This window comes from Dioscorea cayenensis, chromosome 13 (assembly GCF_009730915.1).
Source record: "Dioscorea cayenensis subsp. rotundata cultivar TDr96_F1 chromosome 13, TDr96_F1_v2_PseudoChromosome.rev07_lg8_w22 25.fasta, whole genome shotgun sequence".
Classification (NCBI taxonomy): domain Eukaryota; kingdom Viridiplantae; phylum Streptophyta; class Magnoliopsida; order Dioscoreales; family Dioscoreaceae; genus Dioscorea; species Dioscorea cayenensis.
This window is the reverse complement of record NC_052483.1, coordinates 4,245,163-4,268,463: the sequence shown is the minus strand read 5'-3', so window position 1 is coordinate 4,268,463 and position 23,301 is coordinate 4,245,163. Positions and strand designations below refer to the sequence as shown.

At 38.6% G+C, this 23,301-nt stretch overlaps 1 protein-coding gene and 1 non-coding gene across 2 annotated transcripts; one reads left to right on the top strand and one right to left on the bottom strand.

The window, feature by feature from the left end:
- Positions 1–3,997: 3,997 nt before the first annotated feature.
- On the top strand, positions 3,998–6,873 carry LOC120274502. Its single transcript, XM_039281042.1, has 2 exons — positions 3,998–4,538; positions 6,056–6,873. The coding sequence occupies exon 2, from the start codon at positions 6,316–6,318 to the stop codon at positions 6,856–6,858; it is 543 nt and encodes a 180-aa protein (XP_039136976.1). The 5' UTR covers positions 3,998–4,538; positions 6,056–6,315; the 3' UTR covers positions 6,859–6,873.
- A 3,623-nt stretch (positions 6,874–10,496) lies between these two features.
- Positions 10,497–10,602, bottom strand: LOC120275027. The gene has a single exon (XR_005541053.1). It is a non-coding gene; the product is annotated as a small nucleolar RNA R71 (small nucleolar RNA).
- Positions 10,603–23,301: the final 12,699 nt, after the last annotated feature.

Here is a 23,301-nt window from a genome sequence, read left to right as displayed (position 1 = left end):
CGTGGTGCGGGACAGATGTCATTCTTCCACTGACCGGTCTTTCGAGGTTAAACGATAAATGGATATAATAAGACCATATATGTAAATGTTTAAATGATATTATCAATTGTTAAATGATATTATATATAATTAAAGCGTTAAGTAGACAAATTAAATGATAACATAAAGATATTAAACACCATTAGAAAAATCGTTAAACACTATAATAAAAACTTTAAACACTATCATAAAAACTTAAGACTTACCCGATCCATAGAGCGGTTGAGGCAGATCCTCATCAACTCCACGCTCATATTTGTTAAGACGCAGACAGGCCAACCCATTTTTGGGAATAAAAAGCTTTTCGAGCCGTCTCGGTCCCATTGTTGATTGGCCTTGATCAACTCTCTCGTTGCTCGGTCGGGGTCTTCATAGGGGCAGTCGCCTTAGCACCTTCACGGTGTTTAGCACCAGCAGCATCTTTCTTCGATGCGAGGATGACGGCGACAGCATCAACTGCAGACACATCCTTACATGGTTGTTCTTGTTGTGGGATTGTGCCTGTCTTTGATGCGGGGACGACGGCGACAACATCAACCGCGGACACATCCTTACATGGTTGTATTTGTGGTGGGATTGTGTCCCGCTCGTTGCGATACTCGTCGACCGCGGCCACGCAGCAATGATTCAACGATCTTCTCAACCGTGGCCACGCAGCGATAGCATCATTGGGAGACACACCCTTAGCTTGTTCTTGATCCGCAAGGATTGTGTCCATCTTTGATCGCCGTAATCTCGGAGCCGGGTTCCACCCGGGTCCATCGATTCATTAAGAAGGGAGTTAACGACCTTCTCAACCGCGGTAACGACCACATCATCTCGATGTCCCTCCACCGTCATGGCCATGTCATCAACGACGACAGACTCAGTAACACCATCAGCCGCCGATAGTGTTGTTATTGTTTCATCGTCAGCCGGCGGTGAAGACAGAGGCAGTATTGTTCTCCTCTTTTTCACAAGTCTCTTCAAATGTGGCCATCTTGGAATGACCTTCCCGATGATGTCGTCGTCGTCAAATTCCAACACCTCGTTCGTCCCGGGTGCTTTAGTTCTTTGGAGGAATGGCGCAGTAGGTTGTGAACGTCCTTCCAGTGCCTCAACAAGAGCGACAGTCGAGGAAACTTCGATCATCAATATCCGCACGCCCTGCATAAGAGTCGCGGTGACATCTTCGCCTAATGTCGCCGGTTGGGCAGCTTAGCAGTCGGGAGGGCTGCCATGGTCGGGGGCTACCACAATCGGGGGGACTGTCGTTGTCGTGGTAGGGGGGTTGTTGCAATCTGCCGGGGTGGGGGAGGGCTTCTCCGGCGTCGAGGATTGCGTCTGGCGTAGTGAGGGTCTGGAAGTAGGAGAACTGCGTCGGCCGCAGCGATGGAGGCTACCCTCTCATTCTGCCTTAAAGCAAGTGGTTCCGGAGCAATAGCATCCATCCGTCGGTTGGCCCCAATAAATATATCTTCATATGTAAACCAAACAATTTCAGCGAAATCATTCATTTTAAACTATAAAAACTATATTTAAGCAGAGTGGTTATATATTTAAACGTTATAGAATATATTTAAACGGAGAACAAAATATTTAAACCAGTATGAATAAGTTTTAAACGGTAAATACTAAAGTTAAACACTAAATAATATGTTTAAACATTAAAGACTTATGTTAAACATTGTCCATGATTTATTACCTCTTTCTCATCGAGCGATGACAAGCTGGTTTCTACTGTCGCTTGCTTCCGGTAAGTACTTTCACCGTAGCACAAGATCCTTGGGACCTTGCCAAAGCGGACTTTCTTCCCCGCTCCAGGTCACTCAGTAAAACCCGACGTTAAGCGCGACCGAGTAACCCTTAATGTACTCGTGTTGGTCTTATTCCCTAGCACATCTATCTCTGCATTCGAGGCGTCCGCTGTGGAATATCCTCCATAAGCCACTTGGCAGTCACGCCTACGCCCATGCGTGACGCCCCATGGTCGGTAGATCATCGACATAATCAACGATACGGTTCGGAACCGAGCATGATGTGTTTGGGAAGAGGGACTGCATCCCATGAGGTACACCATTAGGGAGTTTGACAAAAATTATCTTCTTCTCCCCTCCGTCGAACAAGTTGCACCGTAATGCTCTTGATGGAGTCTCTCGTGTCTCGTAGGGTTTTTGATAGATACCGCCCTTTGAACGCCGACCGATTTTCTTCTTCGAAAGACGCATCGCGTCGCTTATCGCAACGCAGACCAAGAACGAGGGGCCACATCTTGAGGTCTGAAAACTCGGCAGGCTTTCCCCAATCTCGAATTTATTGGTGCGACCATCGTATCTTTGCAAAAAGAGAATCAAGAAGGGCCCTCTCTTGGTATATAGCTTCCACTTCGATGACAGCTGCAAACAGTGTCCTTCGAATAATCTCCCAGTGTCGAGGGGTCATGTTATCTTTCAATTCATCTAAGGTCTCCACAACTGGTGTCAAATAGCATCGTCCATTAACTAGGTTGACCGCCATAATCACAAGCCCTGCGACAATAACAACACATTCAACATGCGGTATTGACAAAAAGTTTAAGCGGAAATATAAGGTTTTTAAATGGTAAACTCTCGGTTATTAAAGCAGAGATATCAAATGTTAACATGAGACCCATTTTTGTTAAACGAGACGAGAATACTTTAAACCGAGACAACAAATTTTAAAGCAGTAACATCTCATTTCTTAAACGTCAACCCTCATTTAGTAAAACTCGCAACCATATCAAACGAAAGGGAAATGTACATTATAAATATTACACAAATCATAACAATCGAAAAAACTATTTTGATAGTGTATACATACGAAAATACAAAACAAAACAAAACCCTAGCCGAGAAATCTCCCTCGCGACTAACAAAAACCCCAGTAGAAATCCCCTAGACTTCAATATCTTCCAACAAAAAGCAGGGAGCACAAAACAAAACCCGAAAAAATCTTTCTTTATGTAACGAACAGTTAACGTAAAAACCATACTCAATACCTTAGATCAGAACTCGATGAAATGCCAACTAGTTCATATGGGGACTTCTCCTTCGAGATACCGTGGAAAGGGAAAAGGCGATGAAATGCCAATTACAGAGGCTTGTGCCGTAGAGACAACTTCGAGAGCCAGCTGAAATGGAAAAAGTCAAGACGTGAGTTGAGAAAAAGCAATTAAACGGCTCCAATAAATTGGTCTCTCGGGGTTACCCCTACGGAAAACCCCCACTCCTCCTCAAATCGCCGGAGATGGTCGCAGCCCACGACTCCCCATGCAAGGGCATTTTTCGTCCCAAAAATTTGAAACTCATTCCCGCTCACATCCGTTCTGGGGTTTGGGGGTTTGAAAAACATGACTTTTTAAAAAGGAGGGGTTTTTGGGGATCAGAAAACTAACGGGTGTTTTTAGCAATTTTACAAACTTAAAGGGCTCGAATTTCACTTTTTATCAGACAAGTTACAACAATGTCTCTTATTGTCTTATTGAATTTGATTATTTGTTTACGTGGTAAAAGTGCATGACATAACATGTCACATCAATACATTGTTAATGGAGTTCATTTGGATGATCGAATTGAAAGTGAATTTAAAATCAAATTACTTAATTAAATTTTTTTATAATTTAATAGTTAAATAACTATTTAAATAATTTACCCATAATCAAGAAATCAAATTTGTGCACTTTCATGAGCTGAAAACAACCCAATATTGTTTTGGTAATCTTTCCATTTATGAACAACCACATAGATCACGTGACTCTATCATACCATTTTTGAAACAACAACCCATACATCACCTGACTCCACTGCCACGTGTCCCTCCTACTTCCCAAAAACCCTCCCATCTTTCACGGTTCTCACACTCCTTCCCTTCCGCTCCACTTCACTCCAAATTTCAAAAAAACTCAAAAGATCAAAACAAAAAGAAAAAGTAAGAAAAAGAAAAAGTTCAAGAACTCTTCTTTCCCCAATCCAAAGCTAAGCACAAATCTCCCGCATAAAACCCTCTCAATCTCCTCCAAGCTCCCCATCCATGGCGACCCACCACCTCCCTCTCTATCGCCCCTCCATTTTCCGCTCCTACCTCCATCGCCGCACCTTGAACCCCCGCTTCCCTTCCCTCCGCCCCTCGCGTTCGTCTTCCGATGACTCCTACCTCTCTATGTGGAAGAATGCCGTCGAACGGGACCGCATGTCACAGGACTTCCAAAGGCTTTCTTTTGAACCGGAAGCCGGCGATGACGATGGTGATGGTGAGAGCGAGGAGACGTTGGTGAAGAAGACGGAGATGTTTAATAAGATTCTTGAAGTGCCGAAGGAGGAGAGGGATAGGGTGCAGCGGCTTCAAGTCATTGACCGTGCGGCGGCGGCGATCGCCGCTGCGCGTGCGATTATTAAGGAAGATCCTCTCCCGAAGCCTGCCGCGGCTTCTGGATCGGATTCCCGGTGGGTTTGACGTCACCGCCGGCGGAGAAACTATCTTCCGACGCCCCCCGCCATCTGGTATATGGTTTGATTTTTTGAATATATATTTGAATTATTATGAAATTCGTGCATTTCTTCTCCATCTGATAATTACTGTAATTTTTGGGTTTGTCTGTTCTATGTAGATATTCAAGAATGAAGGGTGACAGTGTGCATCGTATATGTGCTTTATGTGGACATTTTAATTTTAATCGTAATTGTTTGAAAATTCACGCATCATACTTCCCCTGTTTTTTTTTTTTTTATCTTAGTAATGAAAAATCCTTTATTTTCATGGTTTTTATCTTAGTAATGGTACAAATAGATATTCAAGAATGAAGGGTGACAATTTAAATTAGGTACCTGGATATGTTCACAAGCCTCATCCAAGAGATGAAGCTTAAATTGACTTTAGAAGTCATTTATTAAGTATTACTTTTTAATTTGGTATGATAGTTGTTGAATTATTTGATAAATAGAGTGTCATGAATCTTATTCTATGTGCATCTGAGTAAGCAACATGGAATTTGGCACAAGTATTTTAAATCGTTCTAGTTGTTTGTTTTTATTGTTTATTGTGTTCATTTTTTAATCTGATCTTTCTATTCTTTTTATTGATATCCATGATAAAGAAGTGTTCTTGAGTGAATTCTTGAAGTTGTCTGCCCTTCTCCTTTTGAGTAATTTAATTATTCCTTCCGGAAAGTCATCCTTAAAAAAAAAAAGAAGAAGAGGACATTAGTTAAATACAAGAGACCACCCCCCTGGGAGTTTTTAGAAGTATACTCCATAAATCAAAGAATTCGTGGAAGTTCTTTTTTTGTATATGCTATATATCTTGATTCTTGCATGCTTCTAGCATTCATCCACTGTAACATGTGTCTTCTATTGGATTTTTAGCACTTGTTAATCCTAATGTATTATTTTTCCTTGTAATGAATTTCTTCTTCACATTTTTGTGATAATATATACTATTTAACTGCTATTTGATCATATAGTTTGACATTCTTATTTTATCATTGAGTTTTCCACAATAGCTTTTCAATTATGCACCCCCAGTTGGTAGCATTTCTCAGTGTTGATGAAAACATAGTCACTACTATTTGGATACTTTTAAGCTGTTATGGGTATCAGGCATTTGATTGTGACAGCTAGACTGTGTTTGTGATATGCTTGGAAAGTATTTTGTATTTTCATTGTTGAGTGTTGTTGGTTCAGTTCTTTTGATAACTTTTGAGCACACTGATTATGAGGCAAGTCTCATGTACCTCACTTACACGGATGCTTTTGTTTTTCACGCAATCTTGTACAAAACTTTGTCTTATAATGCTCAACTTAAAACAAAATCATGTATGAAACTTTGCCTTAGACTGCTCAACTTCAAATTAACTAGGTGCAAAACTGTCTTAAAATAACAACAGTCCATTATCATTTTTATTATCGTTTGTTGCCTGAGCCCCCATGATTTGTACTGCTGCCTGATATTTCTTCAGCGTTATTTAGGCCGAAGTCTGAGAATAAATTATATTATGACTTTTTGAGATGATTATTGATAGGTTTACAGGGTGGCAATGTATTTCCTGCTCAATCAGATGCCAGAACTCCTGGTCCAGATTTTTGGTCATGGTCACCTCCACCTGACACCAAGAGTACACCACAGGAAGACCTCACTTTAGAACCAGCTAGAAGCTCAAGTTCATCTCCAAATTCATCTGGCTCATTGCTGGAGAAAGAACCTGCTTTAGAGTTTTTAGCTATTCCATTTGAGAGTTCAGAACAGGAACATAGTCCTCCTCTACCACCTTTTCAATCACTCATGGGCATTGAGAAACCAGATAGCAAAATTTCTAATTCGGATCTTTCTTCTGCAAGTAATGAACATAAGCTTGAGGTGCTATTCTCAAGGAATGCAACAGAGGCTGCTGAAGCACTTGGTAAGGCTAATGAGGCATCATTGCATGGGGTAAACCCAGATGGTTCAAAATGGTGGAGAGAAACAGGTAAAGAACAAAGACCAGATGGGGTGGTTTGCAGGTGGACATTGACAAGGGGAGTTAGTGCCGATGGATCTGTTGAATGGGAAGATAAGTTTTGGGAGGCTTCTGATCAATTTGATTATAAAGAGCTTGGTTCTGAGAAATGTGGTCGTGATGCTGCCGGTAATGTTTGGCGTGAATATTGGAGGGAATCAATGTGGCAGGTAACGTCACTATTATCTATTATCATTGTTTTTCTAATTGCTGCTCACTATTGCCATATCATCAGGCCAATGGGCATGCCTTTACAGATGCAACAATTATCGTTTTTATTTATAACCATTTCCCATTTTTATAGTATTTTTCCGTTGTTCTGTTATTGATTGTTGAAATCCCTTGTCAAGATCAATCCAAAATATAAACTCAAACAAGACCAGTGCAACTTTATTGGGTCTAGAAAATACGAAACTACAATAGCTATGACATTTTTGAAAAGAATAAATGATAAAAAATATAAGGATATCATTCATTGTATGATATTTCTTTTCTCTAAGTTGGATACCATTCATCAAATAATTATTTCTTGCCATACTTAGCCTTTTCTCTCAACTTATTTTCTTCTATTGTTAAATCTTGTAAGGTGTCCTTTTGTAGACCTTTAAACCATGATCAGCATTTCCTCCTTCTTCAAGTGCACTCTTGTCCTTAAGGGTGAGATCTGGAAACTGGAGTTTAATGGTCTCAAAATCTCCACATTTACAAACTTAGAGGGTTTTTTTGGCAATTTCCACATTTAATTATTACTTCCATGGTTGATAGGAATGTGATATTGATGCATGGATAAAGATTTGCTTACACTTTTGATATTTTTATTTATTCATTTATTCATTTATTTTCGTGATCAAGATGTTGAAGTGTTTATTTGCATAGTAAACCTTTTTAAAGGTGAAATAATTTTTGTAATGAACTGGTTAATACACGTTACTGATAAGGTTTAGTGTAATGATTAAAAAATGTGTAAAATTGTTGTAATTTCTACTATCTTATCACTCAAGTACGTTCAAAATTATGTTTTAAAATTATATGAATTGAAATATAAATAAAGGATAAAGGGATAAGATTTACATCATATAATTTAATTTAATAGTAAAGAGTAAATAATAATATTTGTGAAAACATTGAAAAAATAAAGCAATTAAATATCCTAAATGAGACAATTTAAAGATGTATGGACATGTGATTTATTTATTTATTTATTTTGAAAATACGCACTTGTAAGTTGTAATTAAACATTTAAACTTATTTTAATATGGTCCCTGATCTATGTAAAAATTTAATGACTTTTCCTTTCCTAGTATTGAAGTTTATATAATGATAAAGATTAATTTCCCTACAATGTCGATTAATTTAGTTTTGATCTACTTATCTTTTTTTAAGTTTTATCTGTCGATTTGAATTTGTTCATACATGTTAATGATAAAATTTGACACAATGATGAATAAATGCTTGAAATATGTTGGCAAACAAATTAAACTTATATTGTGACTTTGCATTAGTTGTCATAAAATGGGACATTGTTCCATGCATGTACGCTTACTAGTACTAATTTATGGTTGATTAACTATGCTAATTTGATTGGTAATGTTAGTAAAATGGTTTCTAAACTAGTTTTATGATAAATATAATCGATTTCAAGGCTTCTTTTTATACATGGTGTGAGTGGCCAAAGTATGGCTTGTAATTAATTTAATTATAAAATAGTGATATACTGACATTATTCATTATGATATTTATATTTGTTTTATATTCTGAAATTATTTATTTTTTACCAATCTTACATTAGATGGATCATTTCGAGGATGATGATGAACTGTACCTCTTGGAAGTAACTGTTTTAGTTGTGGCCTATGCTATATTATTATTGCTTCGCAAGAAAAGACAAAGAATTTGTAGAGAACCATCACGCGAAAGGCTAGAAATAAGGGAAAAGTATTTGTCTAGGTTGATAGATGGAAATGACACTACTAGCATCAACATGGTTCGCATGAAGAAGTCTATTTTTTTCAACCTATGCTCAATATTGCGTCAAAAATGCCTTTTGCGTGATACATTACACATGAGTGTGGAGGAACAATTATTAATGTTCTTGCACACCATAGGACACAATCAACGAAACCGTGTTATTGCACATAATTTCTTAAGGTCGGGGGAGACCGTTAGTAGGTACTTCAATCACGTGTTATTGTTGCACATATAAATTGCATTATTAACATCATGCATTTAGATAGTATTCATGCACTTTTCCTAGTCTTTATTATTATTTTCCCCTTCTTTTTGTACAAACTACTCTTTCTAGTTGTTTTAATTGTAGGAAGCAGGAATTGAAACTGGAGACTGGAGAAATCCACAACCTGCCTGTGTACTGCGAGAAGTACATGTGGACTGTAAAGTGGATGGGGCCCAGCTTCTATCTTTTGGATATAAAAGGATCAGAATGTGACTTCAGGGCAACAAGGAAGGCTGGGAGAAAAGGGCTGGAGGCTGGAAAGGGAAAAAGAAAGATCTGAAGACCTGGAGAGAGTTGAAGAAGGGAGGAGAGCTGGAAATTGAAGATAAAACCTTGTAGACATCATAGGGAGTCCTCTCAGCTTGTTGTGCTGCTTTCTGCAGACTTTCTTCTCTTCCTATCTTTTTCTTTGTAACTGAGATGGTGTGTGAGTAGAACTTTTCTTAGGTTTGGGATTAGCCCGAGGTGTTATGTGTTTGATGTGTTGATACATTTTGTATGGATCTTTTATGCTTAATGGTAGATTTCTTGAGTTGATTTCTGATTTGTGTCAAAGCTTGTGATTGTGAAAGCATTGCTTGCTATCTTAGAGATATAGGTTAACTGAAAGGATAACCTGGGTCTTGGAACCTCATTAATCACCCTGAACCTGCTGAAAGGCAGTTCTTGAGGGCTCATTGCTTAATCACTGTTTTTGTTCAGGTTTTGAGAAGGGTTTATCTACCACGAAAGTAGGAGGTAGCATTGATCAAGCCTAACTTGTTATCTCTTGAAAGAGAGTGACAAGTAGCTTAGGATTAATGCCCTTCAAGAGATCTGCCCAAATCTAGTTTAGATCCAGCACATCATTCATGTTATACCTTGTGGTAAGTTCCCAAACCTAAGTCTATTTTAATCTGAAGAAAGATCCACAGCCCTGTGTTCCTTCAGCCTTGATTGTGTTTTATTCCCTGCTTCTTGTTATTCCTAAATCCTACCTTTTTAATTGTCTAGATAATCTCTTGTTGTAATAGATTGGTAATCAATACTTGGTCCTCGTGGGATCGATACTTATTTACTACTTGGCAAAACCGTGCGCTTGCGGTTGTGCAACAAGTTCTTGGCGCCGTTGCCGGGGACCATAGTGTTGATATTAATTGATTTGCAACCTGGTTAGACTAGGCATTTTATTCTCTATTTTTCCCAATTAGTCCAATTCACTTAACTTGTTTTGTTTCCTTGCAGGTTAATTCTTATTCTATGCAAAGAAATCGAAGTCTTGGAAGTCTCTTGGAACCAGATCTAGAATTTGAGAAGGATTTCCGGCTTCAATATCAAAGGAAAGAAAAGCTTAAAGAGTCCTCACAAGGATCAAACATGGAAGATAACAGTAAAACTTTGAGAGATTTTGAAGTTCCGAGTGCTCAAGGATTGCAATCCAGCATTGCAAGACCACCTGTTGAAGCAAACAATTTTCAGTTGCAACAGCACTTATGTCATTAATTCAGCAGAATCAGTTTGGAGGATCACCAGTAGAGGATCCACACTTGTATCTCTCTGTTTTCCTTGAATACTGCGACACTGTTAAGCTCAATGGAGTCCCACAAGATGCAGTTAGACTTAGGCTTTTTCCTTTCTCATTACGGGACAAGGCTCGAGCTTGGTTACACTCATTACCTGAAGGCTCTATCAAAACATGGGATCAATTGCTCCAAATTTTCCTTTCTAAATATTTCCCGCCAAGCAAAACAACCCAGTTGCGGAACCAAATCACTGGTTTTTATCAAAAAGATGGTGAATCGTTGTATGAGGCTTGGGACAGATTCAAGGAACTTATGAGACTATGCCCACACCATGGCTTGGAGAAATGGTCGGTTGTTCAAACATTCTACGATGGATTAAACTATAACTCTCGCATTTTCGGGTTGATCGTCGCATCGGGAGGAGCTTTGATGAACAAAAAAGTGGATGATGCTTATAATTTGATTGAAGACATGGCTCTCAACCACTGCCAATGGGCAAGTGAAAGAAACACAACTCAAAACCTGCGAGGAAGACATGAGGGTGGAGGCCTTAAACCCTAATTGCAGCCAAGGTGGATGCTCTAACTCAAAAATTTGACAAACTGAATGCAAATGCTCCAACTATCGCCAATGTCACATGTGAAATCTGTGGTTCTATAGGACACTTAGCTACAAACTGTCAGTTGATCGCAACCCCATCTTCAGAACCATCCATGGAGCAAATGAATTATCTAAACGACTTTCAGCGAGACACGTCAATGATCCATTCTCTAACACTTACAACCCCGGTTGGCTGAAATCATCCTAATTTTTTTCTTACAAAAAAACAATCAACCTCATTTTGAGCAAAATTTCAGTTCTAATGCTCCTAGACAGCCACCAGGATTCCAGCAGAGAATTTCCAATCCACAACCTGTGCAGATATCAAATTTAGAGGCTTTGCTAGAGAACTTTGTTGCAACACAAGCCAAGCAAAATGAAGAGTTCAAGCAACAAGGTCAAGTCATGAATGAAGCAATTCGGCAGCTTACTTATAAGGTTGATTCCTTGGCTACCCACAACAAAATGCTGGAAAATCAGATTGCCCAACAAGCTGGCTCTTCATCCAGACCCCCAGGGATGTTTCCAGGAAAGCCAGAAATTAACCCAAGTGAGCACTGCAAAGCTATAACTCTAAGGAGTGGAAAACAATTAGAAGATCCCAAGTTAAAGCAAGCTGAAAATGAAAACATTAGGGTGAATTCAGCTGAAAAAAATGATACACAACAGCAAGTGGCTGAAGAAAATAGTGGAGATGCAGAGAAAGTTGATGAGGCACCAAGATACACACCCCCAAAACCTTACGTGCCACCAGTGCCATTTCCACAAAGACTAGCCAAGGCCAAGTTGGACAAGCAATTTGGAAAGTTTTTAGAAGTTCTTAAGAAGTTATACATCAATGTTCCTTTCACAGAAGCTTTGCAACAAATGCCATCATATGCAAAGTTTTTTGAAGGATATTTTGTCTAAGAAAAGAAGATTAGAGGAGTATGAAATAGTGGCACTAATAGAAGAGTGCAGCGCCCTAATTCAAAATAAATTGCCTCCAAAACTTAAAGATCTGGGCAGCTTCTCGATTCCATGTGAGATTGGGACAGCAACTTTTGAGAAGGCTCTATGTGATCTTGGTGCAAGTGTAAGCTTGATGCCTTTGTCGGTATGCAAGAAACTTGACATGGGAGAGTTGAAGCCGACAACCATTTCCATGCAACTCGTGGACCGATCTGTCAAACATCCTATAGGTATTCTTGAAAGACATCCCAATCAAAGTCGGTAAGTTCTTTGTACCCGCTGATTTTGTAGTATTAGAAATGGAGGAAGACACTCAAATTCCAATCATTCTTGGAAGACCTTTCTTGGCAACTGCAGGGGCACTTATTGATGTTAAAAATGGCAAGCTTTCCTTAACTGTTGGTGAAGAAAAAGTTGAATTTGATTTGGCTAACTCTGTTAAACACTCTTTTGTTGAAAGCTCATGTTGTAGGATTGATCTACTTGAATGAGCTCTCAAAGAGGAGCTACCAAAACACATTTCCAAAGACCCCGCCCAGTTGTGCTTGGTACAAGAGGAGCTGGAAGACAATGAAGATGTTGAGAGCGAAGATTGTGCTCAGCTGTTGCAGTCCAAGAAATTCTTGCAGAACCAACAAGCTGGAACTGGAATTCTGGAACCAGTTTCCACAATACACAACCCAGAAGACTATAAAGCTCCCAAGGTAAAACTAAAACCTCTCCCATCCACTCTCAGGTATGAATTCCTTGGACCCAATTCTACATATCCTGTGATTATTAATGCTGATCTAAGCATGATGGAATATGAAAAACTTCTCCATGAGCTTAGAATACACCAAAGGGCCATAGGATACACCATAGATGATTTGAAAGGAATACAACCTTCAGTTTGCATGCACAGAATTCTACTTGAACCTGATTACAAACCTTCCATTGGGCACCAAAGAAGATTAAACCCCAATATGAAGGAAGTTGTTAGGAAAGAATTGCTCAAATTGCTGGATGCCGGTGTGATTTACCCAATTTCCGATAGTGAGTGGGTCAGCCCCGTGCAAGTAGTTCCCAAAAGAGGAGGTATGACCGTTGTGAAAAACGAAAATGATGAATTAATCCCAACTAGAACAGTCACGGGCTGGAGGATATGCATTGATTATAGGAAATTAAATAAGGCAATAAGGAAAAGACCACTACCCACTCCCTTTTATAGATCAAATGCTAGAAAGGTTGGCTAAACACTCTCATTTCTGTTACTTAGATGGATTTTCAGGTTTTTACCAAATTCCTATCCATTCTAGTGACCAACACAAGACCACATTCACTTGCCCCTACGGCACTTTTTCCTATAGGAGGATGCCATTTGGTCTTTGTAATGCTCCCGCCACTTTTCAACATTGCATGACGACCATTTTTTTCGAGACTTTTATTGAAAAACATCATGGAAATTTTTTTGTGGATGACTTTTTCGATGTATGGCACGACCTTTGATGAATGCTTAGCTAACTTGTCTAAGGTGCTATACGGTGTCAAGAAATGAACCTCATCCTTAACTGGGAGAAGTGCCATTTCATGGTACAGGACAGTATTGTGCTGGGACATGTGGTGTCCGAACGTGGCATTGAAGTAGACAAAGCAAAGGTGGAAGTCATAGAAAGAATGCAGCCACCGACCACAGTTAAAGCAGTCCGTGGTTTCCTAGGACATGCAGGATTCTACCGGCGCTTTATAAAGGATTTCTCAAAAATTACAAAACCTTTAACTAATTTGTTAGCTAATGATGTTCCTTTTGATTTTGATCATGACTGTTTGGATGCGTTTTGCAGGTTGAAAAAGGCATTGATCACTGCACCAATAATTCAGCCACCCGATTGGGAGTTACCCTTTGAAATCATGTGCGACGCAAGTGACTACACAATAGGGGTTGTGCTTGGGCAGCGGAAAGGAAAGAAATTGAACGCAATCTATTATGCAAGCAAGGCTTTAGATGAAGCGCAAGTCAATTATGCCACAACAGAAAAGGAACTCTTAGCGGTTGTGTTTGCTTTTGACAAATTCAGGTCCTATCTCGTTGGCTCCAAAGTGATAGTATACACAGATCATGTTGCGATCAAATATCTCCTAAGCAAGAAAGATGCAAAGCCAAGACTAATTAGATGGGTTCTCCTTCTTCAAGAATTCGATCTCGAGATTCGTGATAAAAAAGGTGCAGAAAATGTGGTAGCTGACCACCTCTCAAGGTTACATCAGGATGTGAACAAGAATGGAGAGAATGAGCAGGCTATCAATTATGCGTTTCCTGATGAACAGTTGCTGAGGATCTCCACAATTGAAGCCCCATGGTACGCAGATTTTGTAAACTACCTGGCTTGTGGAATTCTGCCACCTGATCTGAAGTTTCAACAGAGGAAAAAATTCTTTTCAGATTTGAGACATTATTTTTGGGATGAACTACTTCTTTACAAGCGATGTGCTGATGGAATACTTCGAAGATGTATCCCCGAAGATGAAGCAGAAAACGTCCTATTCCATTGTCGTTCTTCGTCTTATGGTGGCCATTTCAGTTCTTCAAAAATAGCAGCCAAAATACTTCAGGCTGGGTTCTATTGGCCAACACTTTTCAAAGACACGAGGAGATTTGTGCTTTCTTGTGATCGCTGTCAAAAAACAAGAAACATCTCAAGAAGACATGAAATGCCTCTTAATTACATCCTTAAAGTGGAAGTCTTTGATGTTTGGGAAATAGATTACATGGGACCGTTTCCATCTTCATGCAACAACAGATATATTCTTGTGGTTGTGGATTACGTTTCCAAATGGGTTGAAGCTATGCCATCCCCAACAAATGATGCTCGGACTGTAAATAAGCTCTTCAAACGGGTAATTTTTCCAAGATTCGGAGTTCCTAGAGCTGTCATAAGTGATGGAGGGTCACACTTTATAGAAAGAAAATTTGAAAGCCTCCTTAGAAAGTATGGGGTAACCCATAAGATCGCCACACCGTATCACCCTCAAACAAGTGAGCAGGCTGAAATTTCAAATAGGGAGATCAAAAACATACTTGAGAAGACAGTTTCAACAACAAGAAGGGATTGGTCATTGAAACTTGATGATGCCTTATGGGCATATATAACAGCCTACAAGACCCCCAATTGGCATGACACCATTTCGTTTAATTTATGGCAAGGCCCGTCATCCGCCGATTGAATTGGAACACAAGGCATTTTTGGGCGATTAAAGCTCTTAATTTTTGATATGAAAGACAACTGGAGATAGGGAGGAAGCTTCAAATACAAGAACTAGAAGAATTAAGATTGGATGCCTATGAAAATTCAAAAGATGTACAAGGAAAGAACCAAGCGTGGCATGACAAGCGATTTTTTTCAGAGAGAATTTTGAGAAGGGGATTTGGTCCTGCTTTTTAATTCACGACTCAAGATTTTTCCGAGGAAATTAAGATCAAGATGGTCAGGATCTTTTAGAGTGACTAAGGTATTTCCATATGGCGCTGTTGAAGTTCACAGTGAGACAACATGCACATTTAAGGTTAATGGGCAGAGGCTGCAGCACTACACTGTTGGAGAGCTGATTGAGGAAGGGAGAACTTATGCTCCTCCAAACCCTTCCCATCACTAGATAAATGAATAAAAAGGGGTCGCACTCGTGACCTTAAACGAGTTTTTGCTCTTCTTTTAAATTTTCAGTCTTTGTTTTATTTCTCTGTTTGTGTATACAAATTTTCAATTATGTTAGCTGATTCAAATTCAGATGTTTTCTGCAGGTTCAGAGCTTCTTCTCAGCCTATCTAATGTTCAAATATACAGATTAGACCACCACCAGCTAGTGCAGACTCGTCAGGTTTACCTGGTATGAAACACAACCGGAGTGCTTCAGGGAACACAGGTGTGGATCGTACAAAGACTGGGAGAGTCCAGAAACAGTTTTCCCTCCAAATTTTTCAGTTTTCTGCTCCCAATCCCAACGTCCATCTTCCACTTTCCACCCACCCACATTATCTTTTCTCTCGCCCCAAGACTGACCTAAACACTACTTATGCCTTTCCCCATAACCTTTTTGTCCTTGCCTTTACTCCACATTGCCTTTTTCCTAAAACCAAGACAGCCTCATGACTTCCCCATTCCATCAACTATTCATCTTCTCATCTCCTCAGCCATCTCCAGCACTCACTCATTTCACCACAACCCCTACTTTTCTCCCAAAGCTCAAACCACTAACCTGAAAACCTCCTCACCTCCACATTAGTTTTTTTTTCACCACCTCACCCTGAGTTCCATCGCAAAGCACCTTCATTATGCGGACCGGAGAACTCGACGCCTACAGTCTCGCAACCCAGCCTCCGAGGATCGACCCCCGCAACCTCCTCTGGTGAGCCACCCTTCCCTTGAACAGCTGCTTGATGCCTCCACTCACAACATCATCTTCAAGGATGCTTTCTAAAAGAACAGGTACCAGGTTCTCTCCAAACGAAAAATCATCCCAACCAGGTATATTGATGACACTCTCCTCCGCACCTTGGGTATCCTTGATGATGTCTATTGGATGGTAGATAACCTAGGGTGGACTGCATTTGTTAATATGAAGTTTCCTACCTATGAGCGCCTGACCCTAGAGTTCTTAAGCTCTATTGATGTCCATGTCCTCTACGGTCCAGGTAGTGAGGAGGGCGAGATCACATTTAGACTCCTGAACCAAGATTATAAGCTAGATCTGGCCCAGTTTAACCAAATTTTCGGTTTTCCAACTGGTGGTGACCATAGGACACCCACAGACTTCGATGCCACTAACTTTTGGCACATCCTCACCAATGAACCCAAATATGAACCCTCAACTGCTAGGGCAACCAGTCTTAGGAACCCTTGTTTCGATACATTCATCGTATTATGGTTCTCACTCTATTTGGTCGTGGTGAATCGGAGGCCATAGTTAGATAATCCGAACTCTTGTTCCTTTGGGCAATGCTCCACAACACACCTTTAGACACTGGTGCTCATTTAGCTCGTCAATTTGCCAAGGTTGGCAAGGCTTCCTCGGGTGACATTGTCCTTGGCGGTCTCATCACTCCTATTGCCTTTGCTTTCCGTTGTGACCTGTCTCCATTTCAGAGTGTCCCAGGCAATATTCAGTTGGACATGGAAGCTTGCATTGCTATGAAGATGATCGTCAAAGAAGCTGATGTCCACTACCTCATTCTCAAAGGGACACCACGTTATCCTCTTCCCGACCCTGAGCAAACCACTGTCCATCACCGCGAAAACTGGGGATTTCCTGGCCTGAACCCTCCTGCACCACAACATGCTAGAAATTCCCCTGTAGAACAAGTTCCACAACCACCGCGGCAGGTTCTATAGGTTGCAGATAATCTCGCGTGCATTATGACTGCCCTCGACACCATTTTCGCTGAACAACAAGCACAGTGCCCAATTTTATACCAAATTCAGCAGCAAACCGATTCAATTTACGAGTGGCTAGTCGCGCAAGGCCATCTCCCTTCTCTACAGTAGCATGGTTAGTTTCACTCTCCCCAATTGCTTACCCTTTTGCTATTTAACTTCTTAACATTGAGGACAGTGCCAATGATAGGCTTGGGGGAGTTAGTTTAGTAGTTGCATTGCATCTTTTCATGCATCCCTTCATGCACACTTGCATTTGCATATTTATCTTGAATTGAATTGAAAAAAAAAACACAGCAAAACAAAAACAAAAAGACTTTTGCCATTGCCATCAGACATCTTATGATGAATTGTTTAGCATGACACAAAAAGAGCATGGATAGTTGTTGTTATCTAATAGTGATTGGACTGCACACTCGCATTTGCATGAGTCTAACTTTGCTAATCTCATTGTTTTAATCTTGCATTTTAATTTAGTATATACATTTGTAATGGATTCTTCTTGAGATTTTGTGACCCCATAGCACTTTCTTTGCCTAAGTTGAGTTCTCAAATAAAAGGGAAATGATATAGGTGATCTTCTGAATTTTGAGTCAAAAAGTGGTCTATGGCAGCACTCCTCTGTTTTCATGGGCTATTTGCTATCGAGACATGAGCGCATCTATATAGGAATGTAATAAGTAGAAGGGTGGCTTTTGTGCCTAACCCGCATGTGCACCCTTCGAAAAAAAAAGAGAGAAAGATCACCACATCCTACGTTAGTTGGACAAAGAATTGAAAAAGAAAAGAAAAGAAAAGAAAAGTGTTAAAGAAATCCTATTGATCCCTCTAATAAGCAACTTGGCTTATGGATTGTGTATGAGAGTTCCATGAGGTCTCTGAGATTTATTGCATCTATATATCCTGTCTTCAAATTCATGACCACTTGCATATGAGATGAATCAATTTCTTTTGTAATGCTTGTGTACAGTCTGTCCTGTGAATGACAATCAACTACTTCATGACCTTTATGAACTTTATTCACAGTTATGCTTGTGTCTTGTGCTGGATAATGTCATCATTTGAATTCTGTTAACTTCCCTTGTCTTGTTGTTTAAATGTAGCATTGCTTGAGGGCAAGCAAAATTCAGGCTTGGGGGAGTTTGTTGCACATATAAATTGCATTATTAACATCATGCATTTAGATAGTATTCATGCATTTTTCCTAGTCTTTATTATTATTTTCCCCTTCTTTTTGTACAAACTACTCTTTCTAGTTGTTTTAATTGTAGGAAGCAGGAATTGAAACTGGAGACTGGGGAAATCCACAACCTGCCTGTGTACTGCGAGAAGTACCTGTGGATTGTAAAGTGGTTGGGGCCCAGCTTCTATCTTTTGGATATAAAAGGATCAAAATGTGACTTCAGGGCAACAAGGAAGGCTGGGAGAAAAGGGCTGGCGGCTGGAAAGGGAAAAAGGAAGATCTGAAGACCTGGAGAGAGTTGAAGAAGGGAGGAGAGCTGGAAATTGAAGATAAAACCTTGTAGACATCATAGGGAGTCCTCTCAGCTTGTTGTGCTGCTTTCTGCAGACTTTCTTCTCTTCCTATCTTTTTCTTTGTAACTGAGATGGTGTGTGAGTAGAACTTTTCTTAGGTTTGGGATTAGCCCGAGATGTTATGTGTTTGATATGTTGATACATTTTGTATGGATCTTTTATGCTTAATGGTAGATTTCTTGAGTTGATTTCTGATTTGTGTCAAAAATTGTGATTGTGAAAGCATTGCTTGCTATCTTAGAGATATAGGTTAACCCGAAAGGATAACCTCGGGTCTTGGAACCTCATTAATCACCCCGAACTCGCTGAAAGGCGCTCTTGAGGGCTCATTGCTTAATCATCGCTTTTTTGTTCGAGGGTTTTTGAGAAGGGTTTATCAACCACGAAAGTAGGAGGTAGCCTTGATCAAGCCTAACTTGTTATCTCTTGAAAGAGAGTGACAAGTAGCTTAGGATTAATGCCCTTCAAGAGATCTGCCCAAATCTAGTTTAGATCCAAAGACATCATTCATGTTATACCTTGTGGTAAGTTCCCAAACCTAAGTCTATTTTAATCTGAAGAAAGATCCACAACCCTGTGTTCCTTCAGCCTTGATTGTGTTTTATTCCCTGCTTCTTGTTATTCCTAAATCCTACCTTTTTAATTGTCTAGATAATCTCTTGTTGTAATAGATTGGTAATCAATACTTGGTCCTCGTGGGATCGATACTTATTTACTACTTGGCAAAACCGTGCGCTTGCGGTTGTGCAACAGTTATATGCTATTGGTGAGTTGCGCCATGAATACGTGCGGTCACCAAGTACACAAATCCAACCATATATAGCGACGAGAAGCAAGCTATATCCCTACTTTAAGGTATTGTTATATTAGATGTAAGTTACATATAATTACATAAGATTAAATCTAACATAAACTATTTAATGTTAGGATTGTATTGGGGCCTTAGATGGGTCACATATTCATGCCTCTGTCCCAACATCTGAAGTAGCAGCATTTCGGGGAAGAAAACCTTACCCAACACAAAATGTTCTTTCAGTTGTCGATTTTGACTTGCATTTCACTTACATTCTTGCTGGTTGGGAAGGATCAGCACATGATTCTCTAGTACTTCGCGATGCACTTGAGAGACCTAATGGGTTAAAAGTCCCAGAAGGTATTTAACTTCTTTGCTTTATGGATAAAAATGCTAGAGAATAATTCAAATGTAATGATTAAACTTATCAATTTATTTTATGTCTTGTAATTAGGGAAGTATTACTTGGTTGATGCTGGATACGCCACAAGACCTGGTTTTATACCCCCTTATAGGGGTGTAAGATATCACCTAAAGGAGTTTGGCTCTCGAACACCTACTAATCCTAAGGAGCTTTTTAATTTGAGGCATTCATATGCACGTACCTCCATTGAGCGCACATTTGGTTCTTTAAAGGGTTGTTTTAAAGTTATCTCATCTAGGCCTTTTTTTCCTTTTAAGATACAAACAGAACTCGTATTGGCATGTTGTATCTTACATAATTACATCCTCAATGATGGCCAAGATGGCTTTATTCCCTCTGAGGAAGACTGGATACCACAACAGACATCACAAACCACCATTAGGGAACAAAGAGAAGAGGCACAAGAATGGGCTGCTCGTCATGACCAAATTGCAGCTGAAATGTGGGCCAACAAATAGTTATATATCTATATAATTATGACAACTTAAGGAATCATTTGTTCTTCTATTGTTTGCTTATTGTATGATGACTTTGTAGTGCATACTTATTTCTCTACTTGCACTAAACATTGTCTAGTATTTATATAAAAATAGTGATGTGTAACTTGATATTGGTATCTATTATTACACAACTAGATTATTTTAGTACTTGCTTAATTCGAGTAATATTTTTCGTTGCTTTTATGAATTTACTACTTCACATACTATGTGAAATTAACAATTGTCATTGTTTGTTGCATATCAAATTTTATCACAGAATGGAAGGGTACAATGTAGAAATGGATAGCCAAAATTCATCAGCTAAGAAGCCCACAACAGTGACATCGGGACATAAGAGGTGGACACCAACTGAAAGCCGTTATTTTATAAGATTTATGGCTAGTCAAGTTGAACAAGGACTAAAAGTTGATAAAGGGTTTAAGCCACAAGCAATTCATGCCGCTATTCGAGCCATGAGATGCATTTGGGGTGACCGTTACAGAGGCTAATGTGGGTAATCATCTTAGGACAATACGGAGAAGGTGGGCAAGAATTAAAAAATTGAAAGAAATGAATGGCATGGGTTGGGATAACAACCTTAAAATGATTGTTATGGGTGAGGCAGAGTATAGAGATCATGTTAAGGTACTTGTTATATTGCATATTTATTTATACATTATTCAAATGTTAATTACTAATTTTAAGATTTATTCATTCACATACAGGTCCATGCACAAGATGAGTTATATTTGAACAAACCGATCGAGGATTATGACCTAATAGAAGCTATATGTGGCAATGATCAAGCCATTGGTCGTCATGCTATTCAGTTTGAGAATACTATTGGTGTACAAATGGGTTTCAACATAGAGGAGGAAGAGTCTCACCATAATGAAAATTATGATGATGTGGCTTTTGGAGAGACAAATGCACAGGGCAATGCCTCACCAGGGACCCAAAATCGAGGCAGCCCTTCTGAACCCATGTCAGCAACAAGCCCACAACAAAAAAAGAAAGGAAAAGCAAAGCGTAAGGCAAACACTGAAGATTATGCAATCCGTGAACTAGCCACCACAATCAAAGATGCATTTGAGTCAGTTAAATCTAGCCGGTCATTGAGCTTTGCAAAAGAGCTTTTGACAGAATGTAAAAAACTGCAAAAGTATGGCTACTCCATACGACAAGTTGGAATGGTATACCAGTACTTGATGGGAGATGATGCAAGAGGTCGAATGTTCTTTGGAATGGATGATGATTTCCGCAAGATTTGGGCGGAAGATTTCTTTGCATCCATTGGTCGGAACCTTTGAAATGTAGAAATGGTAAGCAAGTCTTCATTACAAAATGTTATCATTCTTATGTTCATTTTCCACTCGTATTTATCTATGATTTATTTTTTATCCTCTATGTTTTTTTCAGCATGAATTCATCAAGCTTGGTGTATTGCCTCGCATGTGGTGGACATCTCATTCCCTTTATATTCTACCATCTTTATCATATTTCTTCTTCAATGTACCTATCTTATTTTTATTTATGTTTATCTCTAACTTTGAAATTCATGGATGTATGTAGTTTATTAGCAAATGGTATGAGTGTGATGTTTATGGATTTAATATGTTATGGACTCTTTGAACTAGTGGATGTTCGTTATGAATTTAATATGAGTTTGGAGGGATGTTATGGACCTGATGGAGATGGATGTTAATATCTCTTCAATTTGTTAATACAGAGGAATGTATGGATAATAATTGTTAATATGTATATATGCACTCTTGTTTGGACCTAGGATCGACCATGCTGCTAAAATTTCTTTAAGAGTTTGATGAACAGATGATTGTGGGTAAAAATCAGTTGTTTTTTTATTTGTACTTTTGTCAAGTATTAAATTTTGTTTTTATATTTATGTAATCAAATTTAATATAAAAAACATTTAACAATAAAAATAAAAATAAAATGAAAAGAATATATATAAATAAAAATAAAAATAAAAATAAAGGCATGATATTATTTTATCTTAATAATAAATGGTTACTATTATATTTTTATCAATATAAAAAATTATAAATAGTGTAATATATTTTTTATAATTTTTAAAAATAACAATAATATGTAATGAAAACATAATTTTATATTAAATTAAGTAATTATATGCATAATTATTTTGGTTTGTGTATTTATAATTAATTAAATTTAATGGTGACCTAAGGTGGGGGTAATCTCACCAAGGGTGTTTATATCATACAAATACATCCAACCAAACACATGTTTTCAAAATCCAGATTTACAAATCCTTCCAAACAAACACAAAATTTTGAAATCTAGCATTTTCAATTACAGTTAACCAAACACCAGATTTGACTCTCTTGCATTTTTAACTCCAGAATTTACAACTACATTGTAATTGGAAATCTACTGTATTTTCAACTACATCTAACCAAACACTACCTTAATGTGGTTGATGTTGTTTATGAAGGAGGCAGTTGTAATGCATCAAGTTTCATTTTTATTTTTTCTTCAACATGTGATTAAGTTATGAAATAAAGCATAGGTTATATATATATATATATATATATATATATATATATTATATATATATATAAGTATTTGAAAAAGATTTTTCTAAAACTTCCTATTGACATAAGTGGTTTCCTAACAAGTTTTAGATTTGTGTTTAAATGAGTTATATTAGAAGTAGACTTATACTAGAAGATGTGACGTATGCTTATAAATATTAAATATAACTATTAATTAAATAATAATCTTAACATAAGTTTTCCTAAAAATCTTCAAATACTAATAAAGATTAATGGCATATTTAATTCTAATAAAATATTAGTCTTTTTTTTTAT

Bases quoted from the DNA above. Each gene is read 5' to 3' on its own strand.
- LOC120274502 (XM_039281042.1), top strand. From the start codon at position 6,316: ATGGGCATTGAGAAACCAGATAGCAAAATTTCTAATTCGGATCTTTCT.